Source organism: Salmo salar, chromosome 09, assembly GCF_965601325.2.
Source record: "Salmo salar chromosome 09, fSalSal1, whole genome shotgun sequence".
In the NCBI taxonomy this organism is placed as follows: Eukaryota; Metazoa; Chordata; class Actinopteri; order Salmoniformes; family Salmonidae; genus Salmo; species Salmo salar.
This window is the reverse complement of record NC_138299.1, coordinates 83,505,681-83,524,475: the sequence shown is the minus strand read 5'-3', so window position 1 is coordinate 83,524,475 and position 18,795 is coordinate 83,505,681. Positions and strand designations below refer to the sequence as shown.

The following is an 18,795-nucleotide window of genomic DNA, read 5'->3' as shown; positions in this document are numbered from 1 at the left end:
GGTTGTTGCCCTGTATTGAATGATGTGTTTATCTTAAAAAGTATTTTTCATAAAATGTTGTTATTTTCTCAACAATAAGCTTAACTACTGCATAATGTTTATGCAATTAGCCTAAATGACTATGCACTAAATACCTTCTTTTACTTCTAGGGTCACAATACCAATTTTACTCAACTCTCTGAGGTCCTTGATCGTCTCAGCTATCAGTGGCGGCCGATGGCCATTCTGTCCCTAACTGTGCTCCTAACTGTCCTTGTGTCTCAACAGGGTCGACATGTGAAGACAGGACAGCTGGCTGCTATCAAGGTCATGGACGTGACAGAGGTAAGATGGCTACTTCCTGGTTCCTGTCTCCATCCCTTCCTCCCTGCCCGTCAAAGCCACCCAGAAATACTGTATGCAGGGAGGGCCACAGCCGTGTGACTGCCACTCTGCCGAGTCAAAGAGGCAAGGAGGGGCTGAGGAGGGGACCCCAAAGGTTTCATCACATCAAACTCAGATCAGAGTTTCCCTTCAAAGGAGGTGTTTTATTTTAGAAATGCAAATGAGGCCCGGTTAACACAGCGCACCAAAGGTTATTATATCCTGAGCTGTCAATCAGGAGGTGAGAACACTGGGAGCCATGTTTGTTCAGGGAAAGTTCAATCATCTCATTCCCTCAGGCCAATAAAGCTACCTGGTGATGACACTACCTACTTGATTGAGTTGGCCCTCCTGGCCTGCTACGAGAACAAAGAGGAATGTTATTACAATAGCACAAAGTGTACATGGCCAAAGATTTAATTAAATCAGATTTTTTTTCTCGTTTTGAGGCACATTTTAAACTAAGATCTGAGTTTTGGGAGTTGAGGGATAAACAGCATCAGACAGTCTTTGCAGTGCAATCTGAAATTATGTTTGTCCTAGAGTGACTTAAGTTCAACATACTTCATGATAACAAATCATTATTTCACTACTCACTCAATAGAGAATATAAGACACAGTTTCAAATGTATCATCATCAAAACATAACATTAAAACTGATATTAAGTTATCCAATATCTGTGTTTTAATAAGATAAGCCTTGTATTGCTTGCTGATATTACAGGTGTTGTGTCATCCTAACACGTGAAGGATTTTTTTATTTTTAAAATGTATTTTATTTAACCTTTATTTAACTAGGCAAGTCAGTTAAGAACAAATTCTTATTTACAATGACGGACGAAGCTGGACCAATTGTGCGCCGACCTATGGTACTCCCAATCACAGCCGGTTGTGGTACAGCCTGGATATCTGCAATGCTGAGGTGTGTTTAAGAAGCCCAGTTCACCATATTGCACCCCAAGGAGTTTAAGCAGAGAAGATAACACACACACCCCTCCCCCCGGCTCTCTGACTATCTCTCTTCAGCCTTTTCCCTTTCCCTGCCCATCTTGTATTGTCTATCTGCCCTGAGAGATATCAGCAGGAGATTTCCTGTACAACTGAATAGCCCCTCTCTGAAGGCCCAGGGCCTCTCCCCGAAAACACATCCCTCCCCACATATCCAAAACCTCCCATCCCTCACCCTCACTCCCCTTCCCTCGCTCCCCCTCCATTATCTCCCACTATTCAGGCTGCCTGGCCTCAGCCCAGACCCAGGCCCCAGTCGCGGCCCGGTCACTCGCCTCAAACCCTCCTGGGGATTGAGACATTGTCCTGTACAAAGAGCGTCTGTGTCGGGTCCTTTCCTAGTAGGAATTTCCTCTCCTCTTGTTCCTGGTTTGATTTAAAGGGAAAGGAAGGTTCAGTTAAGGTTGTCTCCCTTTCCAGGATAGAGAGGTAGCATTCTTTAAGAGAGATTACTCAGCTCTATGAGGGGTCAAATGCCTATGTTGAATGAAGCTGCTGTGTCTCTCGGGGTCAGGAGACAGGAGCAGGGAGGCCTTTTGTGAGGTGAGAATAGAGAGAGAAAATGCCTGGTGTCCCCATTTAAGCCTCTTCTGCTGTACTGCTACCGTTCAGGGAAAAGTTATAGAGAAGATAAATTCCCTCATTTTATTATATAGCAGTCTATTTCTGGTGTGTATCGGTTGTTAAGTCTGTGTATTGGTTGTTAAGTCTGTGTATTGGTACAGAAAACAACACATTTATAATCCTGTAATTATTTTCGTTATTGTTAAACAAACCAGACAAGCTATCAGCCCCTGTAAATCTGGAATGAACTAGTCAACAGTAAATGTTTAACCAAGTCAAAGCAAATCTCTAATATTCTGTCCAGAAGCATGGGGGTGTTGTGGTTTTCCTGGCAGGAAAGACAGTGTCATGTTGCAGTCCGTTGACTATACTACACTATGAAAACCCCTGGGAATGGAAATGCAATGCATACGTGTGTCATCATGCTTTTCCAAGGCTTCACACACAAAACAAATCCCGTCTAGGCCCCTGACACACACTACTGCTTCTTAAGGAGAAGCTGTCTGTTTCTATCTCCACACCAAAGACATGCTACGCTACATGAGCCCTCCCTTAGCCTTAGTGAGGGTCTGTCAGTGGAGCATATGGGAAGAAACAAATCAATTAACATCTCCTTAGGGCCCCGTGCAATGTAAACATGAATGCTAAAATGGACTCCAAACCCACACTCCATAATTGGTAGTGACTGAGCCAGTGATATTACCACTGCTGTTGATTGCCATGTGTGTTGGCAGGCCCGTGGGTCCAGCGAGGCTAACAGCACATCTCACCAGTATGGCGAGCCCAGCACAAATCTGCCAGCTCAGTTTAATTTGAATTTTGTCTTAAAAGTCAACTGTAACTGTTCTGTGCAGGGGCAGGAAGAGAAGCAGGGTTTTCACTCCCTGGGTTTTGGTTTGGTTGCATTACGGCCTGCTGTTTTCCGTTGTCAAGTTTAATATAAACAATTGTTAATATCCTTTTTTGTGTACAGGAGGAAGAAGAGGAAATCAAATTAGAGATTAATATGTTGAAGACATATTCCCATCATAGGAATATAGCTACATACTATGGTGCCTTTGTGAAGAAGAGTCGTGCAGGTCAGGATGACCAGCTGTGGGTGAGTGGCTGTTCTCCATGTCTCTGTTGATTTCTCCTCACTTCAATCATGGTATCTTAGTAATGCATCATATTTAAGAAGGCCTCTATCTGTATGTATGTACAGCTCATACACGTTCTATAGCACCAAAAAACATGGTCCTGGAAAACTTAACATGGGCCATGAGTTTTTCCTGACACCATGAATAATACCAGGAAAATCTCTGGGTCCTACTCCTACACATTTCCCGATAACAATAATCAAATGACAAATGATGAGTTGTATCTTTGCCTTTCCTTGTGTGCTGTGTGCCTATAGTGGGATGTGACGGTGTTGTAGGCTTTGCCACAGTCGTGTGTTAAAGGGTGCTGTTCTGCTGGTGGCCTGGCATCTGTCTGAGCCAATTCCTCTGTGTGTGTGTGTGCGTGTGTGCGTCTGTCTGTCTGTCTGTCTGTCTGTCTGTCTGTCTGTCTGTCTGTCTGTCTGTCTGTCTGTCTGTCTGTCTGTCTGTCTGTCTGTCTGTCTGTCTGTCTGTCTGTCTGTCTGTCTGTCTGTCTGTCTGTCTGTCTGTCTGTCTGTCTGTCTGTATAGCTGGTGATGGAGTACTGTGGGGCGGGCTCAGTCACTGACCTTGTGAAGAAGACTAAAGGGAACAGCCTAAAGGAGGACTGGATCGCCTACATCTGCAGGGAGGTCCTCCGAGTGAGTAGTGCTACTGGAGATAGAGATAATATGTTCTCCCCAAACCCCTGGGGAATATAAAGGTCATGAGAATCACTTCAGAGAGTTCATCTCATCCTATATCGGCCGTATTGTAGCAGGAGAGTTATTGTTTTGGATTAGGAGCTTTTTCTTCTAAATTTATGGTAGGACAGTCATTGAGAGTTAGGCTACACGGTGACCCACAGGGCAGGGGGCATCGTAGCAGATAGCAGCGGAACACGGTGAAGTCATTATCTTAAATAAACAAACATCCTGAATTTATTTTTCACTCCTTTGAAGCATTGTACACTTCCTCGCTGTGCCTGTTCCCAAGTTCTGAGAGAGAGAGAGAGAGATTATGTGATGTGTGTGTGTGTGTGTCTGTGTGTGTGTGTGTGTGTGTGTGTGTGTGTGTGTGTGTGTGTGTGTGTGTGTGTGTGTGTGTGTGTGTGTGTGTGTGTGTGTGTGTGTGTGTGTGTGTGTGTGTGTGTGTGTGTGTGTGTGTGTGTGTGTGTGTGTGCGCGTGCATGTGTGTTTGTTTGTTTGTGTGTGGTGTCCTGACATCGTGCGTGTGTGTATGTGTGTGTCAACACAGGGCCTGTCTCACCTCCACTCACACCACGTCATTCACCGTGACATCAAAGGCCAGAACGTGCTGCTGACTGAGAATGCGGAGGTCAAGCTGGGTAAGGGCTAGGAGACAAAGTTCAACTCACATCCCACATAGCCACAGTCGAAAGGATTTGTCACTGTCACTTCAGTATTTGCCTGCTGTTCCCTTGTGGGTGTGGTTTAATCTGTTCAAACACAGTGTCTTGTCTTTGCCAGTTGACTTTGGGGTGAGTGCTCAGCTGGACAGGACGATAGGGAGGAGGAACACCTTTATTGGGACTCCGTACTGGATGGCCCCTGAGGTCATTGCCTGTGACGAGAACCCAGACTCAACCTATGACTACAGGGTAAAAGGGAGCCAATCTCTGCTGGAAATGCCATTTTTGCGTGCGTGAATGTGTATGTGGGGGGTGTGGGGGTTTATTTGTGTTTGTCTGTGGGTGTGTGTGTGTGTGTGTGTGTGTGTGTGTGTGTGTGTGGATGTGTACTTTATGTATTTCTGTCTGTATTTCTGTCGTGTGAATCTGAAATGGCTCTGACTGGATGACTCCCTATAGAGTGACCTGTGGTCTCTGGGAATCACAGCTCTGGAGATGGCTGAAGGAGCACCACGTAAGTGTTACCCTCCTCCCTTCTCTCCTGTCCATACACATTACAATCTCAGAAATCTTCTCTTTCTCCTCCACATCTTATAGCTGGAGGGTTTTCTAGTCCATGGCTAATATGCTCTGCTGTAATTATATGGTTTATTTTCTTTTAAGCATTTTTTGTATCCTACATCATTATGCTGTATTTTCAGTCTTACTGTACAATGTTGTACTTTTGAGTTTTGTTGCAATAACTGTGAGTTTGCCCGTGCTTGCAGATGCTATATCGGTCTGCTAAAACAGGACTGATGAAGGCCCAGTGTACTACTTTTGTGAAATATTATTTTGTTCTCCCCAAAATTGTATCAATAAGTATACAGTGCCAGTCAAAAGTTTGGACATACCTACTCATTCAAGAGTGTGTCTTTATTTTTACTATTTTCTACATTGTAGAATAATAGTGAAGACATCAAAACTATGAAATAACACATATGGAATCATGTAGTAACCAAAAAAGTGTTAAACAATTCAAAATACATTTTAAATGTGAGATTCTTCAAAGTAGTCACCCTTTGCCTTGATGACAGCTTTGTACACTCTTGGCATTCTCTCAACCAGCTTCACCTGGAATGTTTTTCCAACAGTCTTAAAGGAGTTCCCACATATGCTGAGGACTTGTTGGCTGCTTTTCCTTCACTCTGCGGTCCAACTCATCTTAAACCATCTCAATTGGGTTGAGGTCAGCTGATTGTGGAGGCCAGGTCATCTGATGCAGCACTCCATCATTCTCTTTCTTGGTAAAATAGCCCTTACACAGCCTGGAGGTGTGTTGGATCATTGTCCTGTTGAAAACAAATGATAGTCCCACAAAGCGCAAATCAGATGAGATGGCGTATCGCTGCAGAATGCTGTGGTAGCCATGCTGGTTAAGTGTGCCTTGAATTCTAAATAAATCATTGACAGTGTCACCAGCAAAGCACCCCCATACCATCACACTTCCTCCTCCATGTTTCACGGTGGGAACCACACATGCAGAGATGATCCGTTCACCTACTCTGCGTCTCACAAAGACACGGCGGTTGGAACCAGAAATCTCAAATTTGGACTCATCAGACCAAAGGACAGATTTCCACCGGTCTAATGTCCATTGCTAGTGTTTCTTGGCCCAAGCAAGTCTCTTCTTATTATTGGTGTCCTTTAGTAGTGGTTTCTTTGCAGAAATTCGACCATGAAGGCCAGTTGATGTTGAGATGTGTCTGTTACTTGAACTCTGTGAGGTGCAATCTAAGGTGCAGTTAATTGCCGATTTCTGAGGCTGTTAACTCTAATGAACTTATCCTCTGCAGCAGAGGTAACTCTGGGTCTTCCTTTCCTGTGGCCGTTCTCGTGAGAGCCAGTTTCATCATAGCGCTTGATGGTTTTTGTGACTGCACTTGAAGAAACATTGACTGAGCTTCATGTCTTAAAGTAATGATGGACTGTCGTTTTTCTTTGCTTATTTGAGCTTTTCTTGCCATAATATGAACTTGGTCTTTTACCAAATAAGGCTATCTTCTGTATACCACCCCTACCTTGTCACAATACAACTGATTGGCTCAAATGCATTAAGATGGAAAGACATGCATATAGCAAATTGTAAAAATAAAGAAAACCCCTGGAATCAGTAGATGTGTCCAAACTTTTGACTGGTACTGTATACACTTTTCAGGAGATACCCTCAACACCCCTACTTACTGTGACTATGGTAGTAGGGACTGTGTAGTATATACTACTATCAGGCTGAGTGTAACAGGACAGGACTGTAGCCTAACATTGACAACACTGTGGAACACTTCTTCTATCCCCTGTCATGTGATTGGGGCACAATGGGGCCTCTCATAACCTCAGTCCACTTTCTGTCTTGTGCATTCTAAACAGCACCCTATTCCCTACATAGTGCACTACTTTTGACAAGAGGCCCTGGTTAAAAGTAGCGCAAAAAAAGGGAATATTGTGCCATTTGGGATGTAACCATAGTTTCTCTGTCTGTCTCTGTCCCCAGCCTTGTGTGACATGCATCCCATGAGAGCCCTGTTCCTCATTCCTCGCAACCTGCCCCCCAAGCTCAAATCAAAGAAATGGTAAGAAAGACAGCTCTCTCTCTTAGCGACACCATTCTGCCTCCCTCCCTCAGAGACACCACTCTGCCTCCCTCCCTTAGAGATACCACTCTGCCTCCGTCCCTTAGAAACACCACTCTGCCTCCCTTAGAGACACCACTCTGCCTCTCTCCCTGAGAGACACCACTCTGTCTCTCTCCCTTAGAGACACCACTCTGCCTCGATCCCTTAGAGACACCACTCTGTCTCGCTCCCTTAGAGACACCACTCTGCCTCCCTTAGCGACACCACGATGCCGCCGTCCCTCAGAGACACCACTCTGCCTCCCTTAGAGACACCACTCTGCCTCTCTCCCTGAGAGACACCACTCTGTCTCTCTCCCTTAGAGACACCACTCTGCCTCGATCCCTTAGAGACACCACTCTGTCTCGCTCCCTTAGAGACACCACTCTGCCTCCCTTAGCGACACCACGATGCCCCCGTCCCTCAGAGACACCACTCTGCCTCCCTTAGAGACACCACTCTACCTCCTTTAGAGACACCACTCTGCCTCGCTCCCTTAGAGACAGCACTCTGTCTCACTCCCTTAGAGACACCACTCTGCCTCCCTCCCTTAGAGACACCACTCTGCCTCCCTCCCTCAGAGACAACACGATGCCTCCCTCCCTTAGAGACACCACTCTGCCTCTCTCCCTTAGAGACACCACTCTGCCTCTCTCCCTTAGAGACAGCACTCTGTCTCGCTCCCTTAGAGACACCACTCTGCCTCCCTCCCTTAGAGACACCACTCTGCCTCCCTTAAAGACACCACAATGCCTCTCTCCCTTAGAGACACCACTCTGCCTCCCTTAGTGACACCACGATGCCTCTCTCCCTTAGCGACACCACTCTGCCTCCCTTAGCGACACCACGATGCCTCTCTCCCTTAGAGACACCACTCTGCCTCCCTCCCTTTGCGACACCACTCTCTCTCCCTTAGCGACACCACAATGCCTCCCTCCCTGAGAGACACCACTCTCTCTCTCCCTTAGAGATACCACTCTGCCTCCCTCTCTCAGAGACACCACTCTGCCTCCCTTAGAGACACCACTCTACCTCCTTTAGAGACACCACTCTGCCTCGCTCCCTTAGAGACAGCACTCTGTCTCACTCCCTTAGAGACACCACTCTGCCTCCCTCCCTTAGAGACACCACTCTGCCTCCCTCCCTCAGAGACAACACGATGCCTCCCTCCCTTAGAGACACCACTCTGCCTCGCTCCCTTAGAGACACCACTCTGCCTCTCTCCCTTAGAGACAGCACTCTGTCTCGCTCCCTTAGAGACACTACTCTGCCTCCCTCCCTTAGAGACACCACTCTGCCTCCCTTAAAGACACCACAATGCCTCTCTCCCTTAGAGACACCACTCTGCCTCCCTTAGTGACACCACGATGCCTCTCTCCCTTAGCGACACCACTCTGCCTCCCTTAGCGACACCACGATGCCCTTCTTCCCTTAGAGACACCACTCCGCCCCCCTCCCTTAGCGACACCACTCTCTCTCCCTTAGAGACACCACTCTGCCTCGCTCCCTGAGAGACACCACTCTCTCTCTCCCTTAGAGATACCACCCCGCCTCCCTCCCTCAGAGACAACACGATGCCTCCCTCCCTTAGAGACACCACTCTGCCTCGCTCCCTTAGAGACACCAGTCTGTCTCTCTCCCTTAGAGATACCACTCTGCCTCCCTCCCTCAGAGACAACACGATGCCTCCCTCCCTTAGAGACAGCACTCTGTCTCTCTCCCTTAGAGACACCACTCTGCCTCGCTCCCTTAGAGACACCACTCTGCCTCTCTCCCTTAGAGACAGCACTCTGTCTCGCTCCCTTAGAGACACCACTCTGCCTCCCTCCCTTAGAGACACCACTCTGCCTCCCTTAGCGACACCACTCTGCCTCTCTCCCTTAGAGACACCACTCTGCCTCCCTCCCTTAGCGACACCACTCTGCCTCCCTTAGCGACAACACGATGCCTCCCTCCCTTAGAGACACCACTCTGCCTTGCTCCCTTAGAGACACCACTCTGCCTCTCTCCCTTAGAGACACCACTCTGCCTCCCTCCCTTAGAGACACCACTCTGCCTCCCTCCCTCAGAGACAACACGATGCCTCCCTCCCTTAGAGACACCACTCTGCCTCGCTCCCTTAGAGACACCACTCTGCCTCTCTCCCTTAGAGACAGCACTCTGTCTCGCTCCCTTAGAGACACCACTCTGCCTCCCTCCCTTAGAGACACCACTCTGCCTCCCTTAAAGACACCACAATGCCTCTCTCCCTTAGAAACACCACTCTGCCTCCCTTAGTGACACCACGATGCCTCTCTCCCTTAGCGACACCACTCTGCCTCCCTTAGCGACACCACGATGCCTCTCTCCCTTAGAGACACCACTCTGCCTCCCTTAGTGACACCACGATGCCTCTCTCCCTCAGAGACACCACTCTCACACACCACAGAGCATCAACAACACAGCAGGAATGTTTTCCCCAGAGTGTTCAAAACTCATTCAGCCTCCCTCCGGCTTCCTTCACCTTTTACCCTTGCTTAGCTAGCTCCAATAACATTACTGCCAACAAAACTGCTGCAATACAATGTCCCTTCCTTGCCCCGTATGTCACTTTTTGTTGTATACTGTACCATTAGTTTAGGCTGAGCACATATGGTTGATTGTCACGTTCCTGTTTATCATTTTAGCATCATAGTGTGAGAAGACAAACCCCTACAGTAACAGTTTGACTTCATGCAGGAGTCTAAAATTTGGCTTTTTAGATACAATGGGAAGGGAAGGTAGAGAAACTTTTGTCTTCCAGTTCACATGTCCTCAGCAACCCTTTCATAATGCATGAAGCCTTGTGTTTGTTTGTTTATTCAATATTAATTTAATAAAGTTGTGTTCATGCGTGGCAGACTTTGGGAATACGTTGAGGCTGTCTGAAATGACACCCTATTCCGAATAGCCCATGAGGATCTGGCCAACAATAGTGCACTACATACTACAAGGGTTAGGTTGCCATCTTGGACACTGCCTGAGCATGTTGTGGCCCTGTGTCCTCTCTGTGTCCTCTCTGTGTCCTCTCCAGGTCCAAGAAGTTAATGACCTTTGTGGAGAGCTGTCTGGTGAAGAACTACCTCCATCGTCCCGCTACAGAAACCCTCCTAAGGCACTCGTTCATCAAAGACCTGCCCAACGAACGGCAGGTCCGCATCATGCTCAAAGACCACCTGGACAGAACCAGGAAGAAGAGAGATAAAGGTGAGGCCATGTTGTCATTACAGGATAGCAGAGATCACCTAGTATCTCTCAACAGTTGCTGAGTTTGGCACGCAAGCTTTAGAGCTGTATGATACTTTGCACTCTCGCTCTCTCATTCTCTATATCTCGCGCTTCCCGTCTCTCTCTTCCTCTCTTTTTCTCTCTCTCTCTCTCTTTCTCTCTCTCCCTCTCTCTCTTTCTCTCTCTCTCTGTCAGAATCTCTCTTTCTTATTCTTTCTCAGTGTAATTCATAAAAACTCGTGAGGGTTCAGAAGAAGGAATGAGTAATTTAACATACTGAACTATTTAGTCATTTTGACAAGCGTTTTGGAATGGAATCCAGCTGAAGAAAAGGAAGTGAGACTGTTCATGACTAGTTTTAGTTCCATGTGGGTAAACTGCAGGAGACACCTGGAGAGGACACATTGGGTTGTTTTACTGTAATTGATGTTTTCCCTGCTTAGATGGTGAGAGAGGAGGAACTAGCTGACTGTGGGAAAGTTACAGTATGTTGTACTGTACAGAATAACCACCTCGTTGTTTATCCTAGTATATACAGTGCCTTCGGAAAGTATTCACACCCAAATTCTTATTTAAAATGATGGCCTACCCCGGCCAAACCCGGACAACGCTGGGCCAATTGTGTGCCGCACTCTGGGACTCCCAATCACGGCTGGATGTGATACAGCCTGGATTCTGTATTGACGCCTCTTCCACTGAGATGCAGTGCCTTAGACCACTGCGCCACTCTTCTTGGGTATGACGCTACAAGCTTGGCACACCTGTATTTGGGGAGTTTCTCCCATTTTTCTCTGCAGATCCTCTCAAGCTCTGTCAGGTTGGATGGGGAGCGTTGCTGCACAGCTATTTTCAGGTGTCTCCAGAGGTTTTCGATCCAGGCTCTGGCTGAGCCACTCAAGGAAATTCAGAGACTTGTCCCGAAGCCACTGCTGTGTTGTCTTGGCTGAGTGCTTAGGGTTGTTGTCATGTTGGAAGGTGAACCTTCGCCCCAGTCTGAGGTCCTGAGCGCTCTGGAGCAGGTTTTCATCAAGGGTCTCTCTGTACATTGCTCCATTAATCTTTGCCTCAATCCTGACAAGCCTCCCAGTCCCTGCCTCTGAAAAACATCCCCACAGCATGATGTTGCCACCACCGCGCTTCACCGTAGGGATGGTGCCAGGTTTCCTCCAGACGTGACACTTGGCATTCAGGCCAAAGAGTTCAATCTTGGTTTCATCAGACCAGAGAATATTTTTTCTCATGGTCTGAGAGTCTTTTGGCAAACTCCTAGTGGCTATCATTTGCCTTTTACTGTGGAGTGGCTAGAGCTCTGTCAGAGTGACCATCGGGTTCTTGGTCACCTCCTAGACCAAGGACCTTCTCCCCCGATTGCTTAGTTTGGCTGGGTGGCCAGCTCTAGGAAGGGTCTTGGTGGTTCCAAACTTCTTCCATTTAAGAATGATGGAGGCCACTGTGTTCTTGTGGACCTTCAATGCTGCAGACATTTTTTGGTACCCTTCCCCAGATCTGTGCCTCGACACAATCCTGTCTCGGAGCTCTACGGACAATTCCTTCGACCTCATGGCTTGGTTTTTGCTCTGACATGCACTGTCAACTGTGGGATCTTATATAGACAGGTGTGTGCCTTTCCAAATCATGTCCAATCAATTGAATTTACCACATGTGGACTCCAATCAAGTTGTAGAAACATGTCAAGGATGATCAATGGAAACAGGATGCACCTGAGCTCAATTTCGAGTCTCATAGCAAAGGGTCTGAATACTTATGTAAATAAGTCTTTTTTTGTTTGTTTTGAATACATTTCCTGAATTTCTAAAAACCTGTTTTCAGTTTGTCATTGTAGGGTATTGTGTGTAGATTGCTGAGGATTATTTTTTATTTAATACATTTTAAAATAAGGCTGTAACATAACAAAATGTGGAAAAAGTCAAAGGGTCTGAATACTTTCCGTAGGCACTGTATAGTAATTTGCATAATGTACTGTATCATTGAGATTGCATACATCCCTCATGTCTAAAATATACTCTGGTCACATGTTGCCCACAGAGAGCCCAGAGTATGAATACAGCGGCAGTGAGGATGAGGAGGAGGAGATTAACGAAGAGGAAGGTGAACCCAGGTATGATGACACAGCGTTAACACTGTAAAGAAGGTCAAACTCTAGCTCTGGCATCACGCCTGGGCCCATCGAACAGCCAGCTGATCCCCTCTGTGAAGCTAGAGTCCAAGCTCTACTGGGTCCATCGAACAGCCAGCTGACCACCTCTGTGAAGCTAGAGTCCAAGCTCTACTGGGTCCATCGAACAGCCAGCTGACCCCCTCTGTGAAGCTAGAGTCCAAGCTCTACTGGGTCCATCGAACAGCCAGCTGACCACCTCTGTGAAGCTAGAGTCCAAGCTCTACTGGGTCCATCGAACAGCCAGCTGACCACCTCTGTGAAGCTAGAGTCCAAGCTCTACTGGGTCTATCGAACAGCCAGCTGACCCCCTCTGTGAAGCTAGAGTCCAAGCTCTACTGGGTCCATCGAACAGCCAGCTGACCCCCTCTGTGAAGTCCAAGCTCTACTGCTTATGTAATGCAGGCCTGAGAACTGTCATAGAGGATATTCGTCTGAGAGTGCACAATGTGTGAACGCATGGCCTTGTCAATGAAGACACCAGATGCTCTGCTTCTGTTCGCTTAGCTGGACAGGGCGCCATATGGCAGTGACTATAAAAAAAAAAAAAATCTGCTGTGGACAGTACAGTATGTGTCCCTGTGTATCCCAGTCCGTATATACCCCCGTGTGTGTGTGTGTGTGTGTGTGTGTGTGTGTGTGTGTGTGTGTGTGTGTGTGTGTGTGTGTGTGTGTGTGTGTGTGTGTGTGTGTGTGTGTGTGTGTGTGTGTGTGTGTGGTGTGTGTGTGCTCCTCCCTGTGTGTAACTATACTCCTAGCCATAAATCCATGTGCCTCCTCACTCCTCCTGCCCATCACTCACTCTGTGCCCTGCTCCTCGGCTACTCCCTCTGTCCTGTCTCTGTGCCCTGCTCCTCGGCTACTCTCTCTGTCCTGTCTCTGTGCCCTGCTCCTCGGCTACTCCCTCTGTCCTGTCTCTGTGCCCTGCTCCTCGGCTACTCTCTCTGTCCTGTCTCTGTGCCCTGCTCCTCGGCTACTCTCTCTGTCCTGTCTCTGTGCCCTGCTCCTCGGCTACTCTCTCTGTCCTGTCTCTGTGCTGTCTCTGTGCCCTGCTCCTCGGCTACTCTCTCTGTCCTGTCTCTGTGCCCTGCTCCTCGGCTACTCTCTCTGTCCTATCACTCTAGCTCCATAGTGAACCTGCCGGGGGAGTCCACTCTGAGAAGAGAGTTCCTGCGTCTGCAGCAGGAGAATAAGAACTGGTCGGAAGCCCAGCGACAGCAGCAGGTCCTGCAGCAGCAGCTCCGGGACCAGGAGCGGTACAAACAGCAGCTGCTGGCCGAGAGGCAGAAGAGGATCCACCAGCAGAAGGAGCAGCGCAGGAGGCTGGAGGACGTGAGAGACACTTTTTAGTTGAAACACTCCTCTCAGCAGCCGTCTCCAACAGAGCAGCAGAGCCAAATGCCTGCTGCCCAGCCAGCAAATGAGCTTGGCTGGCTAGAGATTTGGCGGGCTTTCTCTCTCTCTTTCTCTCTCTCTCCTGTTGTTTGTTTGGCTCAAATGAGAAGGACTGTTTAGTGTTGAACAAACCAAAGAATTGTCTTATAGAACAATATAGAGTATTTTATTGTTGTTTCCAAATACGGAGGGATTGCGTTCAGGAGTGAAGCTCCTGTGTGGTTTACGTTACACAAAAGACAAATAACGTATGTCGTATTAGGTCTGAATGCACAGAAATGGTATGTTCTGTATTGTTTGTTGTTGATGTATAGTGCCGTACAGATGGCTAGAAAGTGATGTCATGTGCCGTGTTGGACTGTGACGTCCCACTGACTATTTGCAGAGAAAACATTGTGTTGTGTTGAATGAAGTTGAGGTAATACCATGCTCAGTGGCGTTGTGGTGTTGTTGTTGTGTTACAGCAGCAGAGGAAGCAGCTGCAGGATTCTGGGTTCCAATGGCCAGAGCTACAGGAGATGCTATGGCGGGAGGAGACTGAAGCTAATGACAGAGGTCTATTGGATGAGAGGAACAAGAGAAGTAACAAGAGACAGGTAGCTGGTCAATTTTACCCCCCGTCAAAAGCACCATGCTCTAAGTAGTAGACCCCCTACCTGCTTAATTCTTATCTGCCCACATTGCTCCACGTGACAGGCAGAAGCCCAAAACGTATGTACTGATTAGATGGTCTTTTGTGCCCAATACCTGAGGAGGATTATGAATATTTTGATTTCTGTGTATTAACACTGTATTAGTTGTTTCCCTGTAAGTAGTCTGCTACAAGCTGTAAGGTCCTGGAATTCAGACGGCATCGTCATGGGCCAATATGATCAAGATTCTACAGTCTCGGTAGACATTTTAGGTCCATATGTAACAATGTAGGTTCCGTCCCTCTCTTCGCCCCAACCCGGGCTCGAACCACGGACCCTTGCACACATCAACAACTGACACCCCACGAAGCATCGTTACCCATCGCGCCACAAAAGCCACGGCCCTTGCAACGCAAGGGGAAACCCTACTTCAAGTCTCAGAGCGAGTGACGTCACTGATTGAAATGCTATTAGCGCGCACCACCGCTAACTAACGTGCCATTTCACATCGGTTACACTCACCCCCTCTTTGACCTCCTCCTTTTTCAGCAGCAACCAATGATCCGGGTCAACAGCATCAATGTAACAGTGTAGGTTCCATCCCTCTCTTCGCCCCAACCCGGGCTCGAACCAGGGAACCAGGGACCCTTGCACGCATCAACAACTGACACCCACCGCAGCATCGTTAGCCATCGCGCCACAAAAGCCGCGGCCCTTGCAACGCAAGGGGAAACCCTACTTCAAGTCTCAGAGCGAGTGACGTCACTGATTGAAATGCTATTAGCGCGCACCACTGCTAACTAACTAGCCATTTCACATCGGTTACACATACATAATCTGTGTCTGAAGTCTGAACATTTTAACATGGTTGTGTCTCATAACACATTACATAACATTGTTCAGTGGGACAGGACCGACTTTGTTTAGTCAGTTACCTGCTCTGAAAGATTCCTTGTGACAAGGTCAATGCATTTTTAATCCAGGTGCAAGTTAACATTTTATACATGTTCCTCTACAAAAACTGCTTATATGCATTTGGTATGAAAGGTGTTGACACAGCACTTCCACCTGTCTCAGTTTTCAGCCCATTGGTGATTAAATCCACCAAGCTAGCATTTAAATCCACTGATGGTTGGAAACTCTATGGAAGATCATAGAAAGAAATTGCCTGTGGGACCATCCTGAAAGAAAATAATTAAATGAGTCCCCCTTTTTCTGCTGTATTAACATTTCCCATGATTTGAAGTTGGAGCTAGGGTGAGCGCCATGGCGAGAAGTCAGTGACAATTACAGCATCCTATAGCCAAGGTAGCGGGAACTGTCATGTCGTTCTGAGGACTTTAATTAGTCTGTTTAATTCAAACACTCGGTTAATTAATCTCTCACAGTTCGCTGGCTCTGAATGAGCCACACCTGCCTGACTGCAGAACAGAACAGTAGATTATATGGCAATAGGTGTGGGTTTATTGCAGGCATCATTAAGCTGTTCAGAGGGATCATTGAGGTGATCAAAAGGATCATTGAGGTGTTCAGAGGGATCATTGAGGTGTTCAGAGGTATCATTGAGGTGTTCAGAAGGATCATTAAGGTTTTCAGAGGGATCATTAAGGTGTGAGGTGGTTTGGAGTCTGTTCACCGCACCATGAGCTGAGCAATAGCCCCTGAATCATGATCCATGCTGTATACATTATGTGTCTCAAATGGTACCCTTTTCCCTGTATTCCCTATTCTCCAAGGGTCTCTGGTCAAAAGTAGTGCATTATATAGGAAATAGGGTACCATTTGGGACTTAGACTATGTGTGTAAGTTGACGGGCTCCATGCATGTGTTTCTCTTGGTGAGTGCAATGCAGAAGGCAGTTCTAATGAGTTTAGGCAGAATCCTGGAAAGTGGCCCGGCTACTAATTTATTCCAGATGGTCAGTAGGGCTGATTGCCTGGCTGTGCTGCTCTCTCTCCTCCTGTCTGCCTGTCTGTGCTGTAGCTTACATGGGCTTCTGCCTCCTCATCCTCATGAATCCTCACGTGCATCTGGAGATGTAGTGTGTACCGTTTAACATGATCTGGAGAAGGTTTTTAACCCATTCTGTGTTAACCCAGGGGGGAAGAACTCCTTGCACACTTTTGATTCTGTCACGCACTTTATCAGGGCCTTTGAGAGTCATGTGGACTGATTTTCATGGTTAAATATTTAAAACAGGAGGGTTAAGAGCCTTATGCAAGCCAGCTAGACACTGAATATTTTAGTTTTTTTACCAGGATTCAGTCTTTGGATTTCCTAAGTCAGAAACCTCGACGTTATCACATCTTTTTTTCTCTCTCGTTGAATGTTAGGTGGAGGATCGTGGCAGACGGAGGGTTGATGTCGGAGGAAGGCCTGCAGGTCCTGTAGCTGAACAGGTAATAATTGCTTTCTGATTTTTCTCACTCAACCTACATGGAACAGAATGCATCAAACACTACCAGGAAATTACTTCAGTTTGTATGAAAGACATGGGTGGTTATTGAATTTAAATGTTTTGGCTTGGATGTTGTGCCTTAGTCTAAGGGAAATATTATGACTGGTTCTGCATGGAACAGAATGTGAGGACATCGGTGTGTCAGGAGTATTCAATGAGGGAGTGGAGAAAATCGAATGGTGAAAAATGCAATGTTTAGACTATCCTGGCTGATTTCAAGTTCAAGACCTTGTTGCTATCTCAGAGTATATTATGGCTCCTGTTCCACACCTCCTGTTAAATAATTCCTCTCATGCTATCCCACACTTAGCATGTGGAGCTAAAGGCCACATTCTCTAAAGATCTCTAAGGATGATAGATGCTAGGCTAACTGAAAACATAGTCAACCCTGCGTACTCAAGGGCAACATAAAAGACTATGCACTGTAATGTACTGTAGAAGAGAACACATAAGAAAGGCTCTGTTTGACTTTTAATCCGTAAGGAGCCTTGTGCAAAAAGTTGTCATTTGCTTTAAAAGGCAAAGTTGCATCTAAAGGAATTCACAGGAGGAACCCTGTTTTTGGATAACTGTTTGTTATATGGATGGAAGTGCAACTCCCTACCGTGATGCAAAGAAATATATGTTTGAAAATCAATGAAAGGGTATGTTTAGGCTCACAACGCAACGTAGGGAGAATAAAACAATGCATTCAAGTTTGTTTGTCCCTTGAGTATGGATTCCAGTCTCCTTGTTGGCTTGAGAAGGCTGTGCCTAACAGCCAGAAACCTAATAGATTATTTATGTATATCCTCATCGTGATCATTAGTCTTGATCCTCATGATAGAATTCCATGGTTTGTGTTTAGCCTTTAAATAGCGTGTGGTGCTTGGAGAAAAATGCTCTCATCATGTCTGTCAACACGGGTTAAAGAGAGTTTAAATGCCTAATTACATAAAGGGGCTTTTTGTTTCTCATTTAATCTGATTAAGCAAATAAAATGAAAAATGATGTTGAACTCATCATGAATCATAGATGAAAAACATCCAAGCTTATATGGGATTACAGATGTTGAATTGATTTAACTCAACTTCTCTTTCTCTTTAGTCTTCATGTCAGTGTGACCTCCTTGTAACCACTTCCAACGAGGAATATACGCTGTTAAAAAATAAAGGTTGAAGTTGGAACCAAATAAGGTTCTTCAGAGCGATGCCATGGGGGAACCATTTTAGGTTATCTGAAGAACCTTAAATGGGATGGTTCTTTGAAGAACCATAAAAAAAATCCATGTAGAAACCAAAAACAGAAATGTTTTGGCACTCCAGGACCAGAATTGGATAGCCCTGCTGTAGGGTGTTGAGTGTTTTTGCATATTTCCCAGGGTGCCTGTCGAGTTAATTTTAGAGTTACCAGTACTACCCATGACTGTGTTTACTAGTGACATGGTTGTAGCATTCATTCATTTTCAGTCCTGTGGCCTTCACCAAGTCAGATTTGTAGTGAATATGTTATCATTAAAATTAAATTATTTAAGACAATAAAATACATATTTCATGAGGCCTTATTTTGAGAGTTTTACCCTTATACACTGGCCTGAAACTCATAGTTTATGGGCCACATCAGGCCTGCAAGTCACATTATGCTGGCTTGCAAAGTGATGTGTAATTCCTATTGGAATCCATCCAGAGTGGGGATATCCAACATTTGGAATTTATATTCACCTTCAACTTGTGCTCAGAATGACTGTCAGGGTTAGGAGACTACCTAAAGCATCTAAACTGGATCAACCATTTCAGTAACAGTTGCAATAAGTCCAATTAACAGGGTTAATTT

At 46.4% G+C, this 18,795-nt stretch overlaps 1 protein-coding gene across 9 annotated transcripts in view; it reads left to right on the top strand.

Annotated features, from left to right (window-relative positions):
- The window catches only part of LOC106611981 (mitogen-activated protein kinase kinase kinase kinase 4), a 144,278-nt gene that overhangs the window by 24,240 nt on the left and 101,243 nt on the right, over nucleotides 1–18,795 (top strand). For 8 of the 9 annotated variants that reach the window (XR_006771060.2, XM_045724063.2, XM_045724061.2 and 5 more), the window contains exons 3-14: nucleotides 268–324; nucleotides 2,909–3,034; nucleotides 3,605–3,715; nucleotides 4,311–4,401; nucleotides 4,544–4,674; nucleotides 4,885–4,939; nucleotides 6,956–7,034; nucleotides 10,129–10,301; nucleotides 12,369–12,441; nucleotides 13,623–13,830; nucleotides 14,358–14,489; nucleotides 16,859–16,924. Coding sequence is in view for 8 of the 9 variants with exons in the window: in XM_045724063.2 (XP_045580019.1) it covers nucleotides 268–324; nucleotides 2,909–3,034; nucleotides 3,605–3,715; nucleotides 4,311–4,401; nucleotides 4,544–4,674; nucleotides 4,885–4,939; nucleotides 6,956–7,034; nucleotides 10,129–10,301; nucleotides 12,369–12,441; nucleotides 13,623–13,830; nucleotides 14,358–14,489; nucleotides 16,859–16,924 (1,302 nt within the window). In the remaining variant the exon portion in view is untranslated. The remainder of the gene's footprint in view (nucleotides 1–267; nucleotides 325–2,908; nucleotides 3,035–3,604; nucleotides 3,716–4,310; nucleotides 4,402–4,543; nucleotides 4,675–4,884; nucleotides 4,940–6,955; nucleotides 7,035–10,128; nucleotides 10,302–12,368; nucleotides 12,442–13,622; nucleotides 13,831–14,357; nucleotides 14,490–16,858; nucleotides 16,925–18,795) is intronic. The other variant, XM_045724060.2, reaches the window with a different exon arrangement.